Consider the following 4,290-nt stretch of genomic DNA (forward strand, 5'->3'; position numbering starts at 1 on the left):
AGAGAGAGAGAGAGAGAGAGAGAGAGTGTGTGTGTGTGTGTGTGTGACCAAGAACTTTACAAAAGTTCTCAAAAACCACAGTAGCCTCTCGTGGCATAACCCAGTGCATCTGTACTCGCCAGCCCTCATGCTTCCCCGCCAACCCCCGTTATGCACCTCTCTGGGAGCTCTTGACAACACAGCACCAGAGATGCCCACTTCCTACAGCGACAGGCAGACGCCATTATGAGTCTACACAGCCTTGAAGCCACCTGGCTCTATGGCTCCCGCAGCTCTTCCTCCTACAGAAAGAGGAATATCCCTAAGGTCTCCCCTCAATCCCAGCCATCCTCTCTGTCCTGGGACCAGAGAGGAAGGCGACCGAGGGCCCACACTTCCCAGTCACTGTTCACTGCAGCCCCCGAGTAAGTCAGCAAAGCTAAGAGGAGGAGGCTGGCAGAGGGAGCGTCCAGTAGACACCAGCAGTGCCCTCCAGCCCGTTTTCTCCTCTATGGATCAGCCTTGGATGCCAAGAAAGAACCTCAGACCCTACGCGTCCAACATGAACCCCCTGGAAAGTATAAGGTTGGAATTGTTAACGGCCACCCTCTTCTGTCTTTTAACAGTACCTTTAAAATCAAAATCTCAAACAGAGGAAGACTCAACAACGATGCTAACCCCCTTAAAGTCTGATTCACAAGGTATCGTTTTAATTTTATAGTTCTACGATGATTTTAAATGACTCCCGGAGGGTACGAATCCATCTATGAGACGGGAAGAAGCAGAGAATTAGCACACCCTGAGCCAAAGAGAGTCCTCTTCTGACCATTTTAGATTACGGTAGCCTTCATTAAGGCCAGTGGCCAAGGCATTATTTCTAGAACGTGGTGTCAGGGGTCAAGGCTCAGGGAAGAAACTTGGCCAAAGGGTAAAATGCTTTTAATTTTGAATTAAAATTGAGTTTTGAAAGGGGAGGAAATAATATCTACCACTGGAGTTAGGAGGGGAGATAATGGATTATCCATACTCAGTTCATTCCGTGACATTTACTGTGCATCTACTGATATTTATTGTATACCTACTGTGTACCGGGCAGTAGTTTGTCCATCTTTATATGGACAAAGCCATCCTACCCTCTCAGAACTTAAACTCTAGTGGGAAAGATGAACTATGAACAAACGGAGGGCAATCAATGTGTGCTGAGCATAAGCTACAGGCCTCCAACTGCTGACCATCATGGGAGCCTCTTACCCTACAATACGCAGTCTCCACCCTGGTCTCCCAGACATTTAGGGGTTAACAGTTCACCGTACCACATCCTATTCATCATTTTTCCTATTTGTTTTCAGCCTTTGTTCCCACTGAAGAACCACAAAAGGCAGGAAATGGTGAGAGTCCCACGTAACCTATCCAAAGATCCCTGCTCCCCGCAGAGCAGCCGGGGCCGGGGATAGTGCCCCGGGCGGGTGGGTGCCTTGCTGGTCCAGCCGGTGCCGAGTCCTAGAGAGGACCGAGGGGCATACTGGGCACACAGTCCCTGAAACTGGATATGTTTCTCTGTCCTTAACTGAAGAAGGGAGCTAGAACAAGAAACAGAGAGAGGGTCTCGGGAGCGAGACAGAATGACTTGGGAATGGCCCGGAAGTCCATCTCTCTACTCAAGCTCTGTATAGGGACGCCCACATTTAAAGAGGGTCCAGTCGGTCAGTTGCTAGGTTCCCTGAAGTCTGGTCAGCAGGGCTTGACTGGGATGCATGGGCCCCTCCAGACAGACTCATTCGATGGTAACTTGATAGGGAATGAATTAGAGCCCCTCAGATGGTACCCTTAAAGCCTGATTAAATTTTTATTAAGGAGGGGATAGTTGAATTCTGTGAGGGGGAAGGACAGGGGAGAAGCCTTTTGGCGGCAGAATCCCAACCTGCACACATCACTCCACAAAAGCCCTGCGATTAACCAGACCCATCCTATTAGAAACAACGTAGGGATGATGACGTGCTTGCTGTCTGTCAGCATGGGGGTGGGGGAAGAGGGGAGAATCAGGGTTACCTACACAGGTGGCTTATCAAACTCCTCCCAACTCTAGACTATAAAATTTTCTTCATCTTATTTCATTTCCGGGGTGGGGGGCGGTCGGGGCAGAGCACTGCTGCTGGGACTTTAATGTGCAGAGCGATCACCCGAGCATCTTGTTAAAATGCAGATTCTGATTCCGTGGATCTAAGACTCTGCATTTCTCACAAGCTCCTGGCAGCAGCTCGGGCCGCTGATCCATGAAGCACACTGAGTGGCTTCAGAACAGATTACAGATTTGTGCCCATAGCAGCTGCCAGACCAGCCCATCGTTTGTCCTTGATTTAAGGACAAGGAATTCACTACGCGCAGGGTGGAGGAGGTGAAAACAGGACCAAGTTTCACCTGCGTGCTCTTTTCTCAGAGCCCAGGGCTAGTCGCCTACTGCTTGTCCCCTCCCTTTCCTCGTTGATAACGTGGGGATCTGCCCTGCAGGGCAGATACACCGGACTCAAACATCTACCCCAATTCAGGAAGTATGCTTCTGGCAAGAAAACAACGGTACAGGAGAGCCACTGACTGGATGGGGGAGAATTTAGATTTGTTCTTCATCAGTCCGGGACAGGCACACTCCACTTCAGGGAATGCTGTGTGGCCGGCGTTCACTGCATTAGCGCCGGTCCCCTGAGCCACCCTGAAGATAAGCCTTATGGTCCCCATTACACAGGTGAGGGGGCCAGGGTGCGAGGGGGCTGAGTGACAAGCTGGGAGGGGCCCAGGTCCTGGGTAACAGGGCCGCCACTTAGGAACCTGGCCTGACACCTGCCCCCTCCCCCAGTCCCCCCATAAAGCAACTTCGGGGGAAGATAATGATCTCACTAGAACAAAGGTAGAGGTTGACAGAAATCCCCAAAGGGAAAGTTAATTAGGAATAAAGCTCCCCCTTCTCATTCTGCCCCAGTTGTGGCTGTGTTCCTGCGGATTTACTGGGTACCTCCTGACACGCAGACAGTGCCTGTTGATGTTAAGGTTAATGATTATGTGGGACCGAATGCCTCTGAACACTGCAGCTCTGTATTCATTCACTCCTGCCAACTCCCCTTCTTGCTTTGACAAACATCTACTTTTTTTTTCCCCTCGAATTAACTATCTATTATTCAATAAAGCTTACTAAAATACAGCACTCACAAATCATGGGGATTTGCTAAGCTATCAGGACCAGAGCCGGACTCCTCCATGTTGGGCCGGCACATCCTCAGAGACCCTTACAGGGAGGCTCTGCCACCCGGTCTCCCCAGACCCCTGTTCTACCAGTTCCACCATTTCTCTCCAGTGACAACCACACGGAGCTTCCTGAGGTTCCTGCCTGAATTCCCAAGGATTCTTGTGGGGTTATCCCAACAAGAAGTTTTAAAACTTCAGGCCGCATCCCTGGCAGACAGCCTAGCGACACACAGTGTTTTGGAATGAGCGGAAAGGGCCCGGTGCCTTTGCTAGTTGTGAGCACCCCAGCGGGGTGGTGAGTGCCTGGCGGGTGGAACTGGCGGGAAAGAACTGTGGGGAGACTCCCACCACACAGGGGCCACCGAAAGGAGGCAGGTTTCCACCAGGAACAAGCCAAGGCTGGGGTAGGAGGTCTGCAGGCAGAGAGGCCCCTGGGCCTGCTGTCAGTACAGGCAGATGCAGCTGAGTGGAGTTCTCCATCCCCCCAGGGGCGCAAAGGAGTCAGCGTTCTCATTATTGAACCAAAGTTGGGAAGAAATGCAAAAATAACGCGCATGTATGGAGATGACAAAGAATGCCCCCTCTCTGCCCCCCAAGGCCCAATAGGGACACACATCAGACAGAATCGGTCGGCCCAGTGCCAACCCGGTGGATTTTCAGGGCTCTCGGGATGGCCCAGCGTGGAGGGGCTGGTGTCATCCTGAAGCTGAGACAAAGGCCACCGTAATTTCCCCGGGAGCCCAATTACTGTGTGGGAGCCCTTCCCCCCAGCTCTGCCTCAGGAGCCACACCTTCCCGGGAGCAGGGACTCCAGGCCCAAGTTGTAATTATCAACTCCTCCATTCGGTCTGCACCCTGTCAACACTGGAGGTTTCCAGCCCTCTCCCGGCCCAGGGTCACCAGGCTGTGGCTGACCTTGAGAACAAAGGTATCTGCTATTTCTGAGAGATTTTTTTTTTTTTTTTTTTTTTTTCTCCCGGTACGCGGGCCTGTCACTGTTGTGGCCTCTCCCGTTGCGGAGCACAGGCTCCAGACGCGCAGGCTCAGCGGCCATGGCTCACGGGCCCAGCTGCT

At 52.0% G+C, this 4,290-nt stretch overlaps 1 protein-coding gene across 1 annotated transcript in view; it reads left to right on the forward strand.

Annotated features, from left to right (window-relative positions):
* Nucleotides 1-4,290, forward strand: part of ERICH6B (glutamate rich 6B) — a 42,442-nt gene that overhangs the window by 15,700 nt on the left and 22,452 nt on the right. Inside the window, exons 2-3 of the mRNA XM_007466473.1 lie at nt 606-685; nt 1,954-1,980. Of these exons, the coding sequence (XP_007466535.1) occupies nt 606-685; nt 1,954-1,980 (107 nt within the window). The remainder of the gene's footprint in view (nt 1-605; nt 686-1,953; nt 1,981-4,290) is intronic.

Source organism: Lipotes vexillifer, unplaced genomic scaffold (assembly GCF_000442215.2).
Source record: "Lipotes vexillifer unplaced genomic scaffold, Lipotes_vexillifer_v1.1 scaffold384, whole genome shotgun sequence".
Lineage (NCBI taxonomy): Eukaryota > Metazoa > Chordata > Mammalia > Artiodactyla > Lipotidae > Lipotes > Lipotes vexillifer.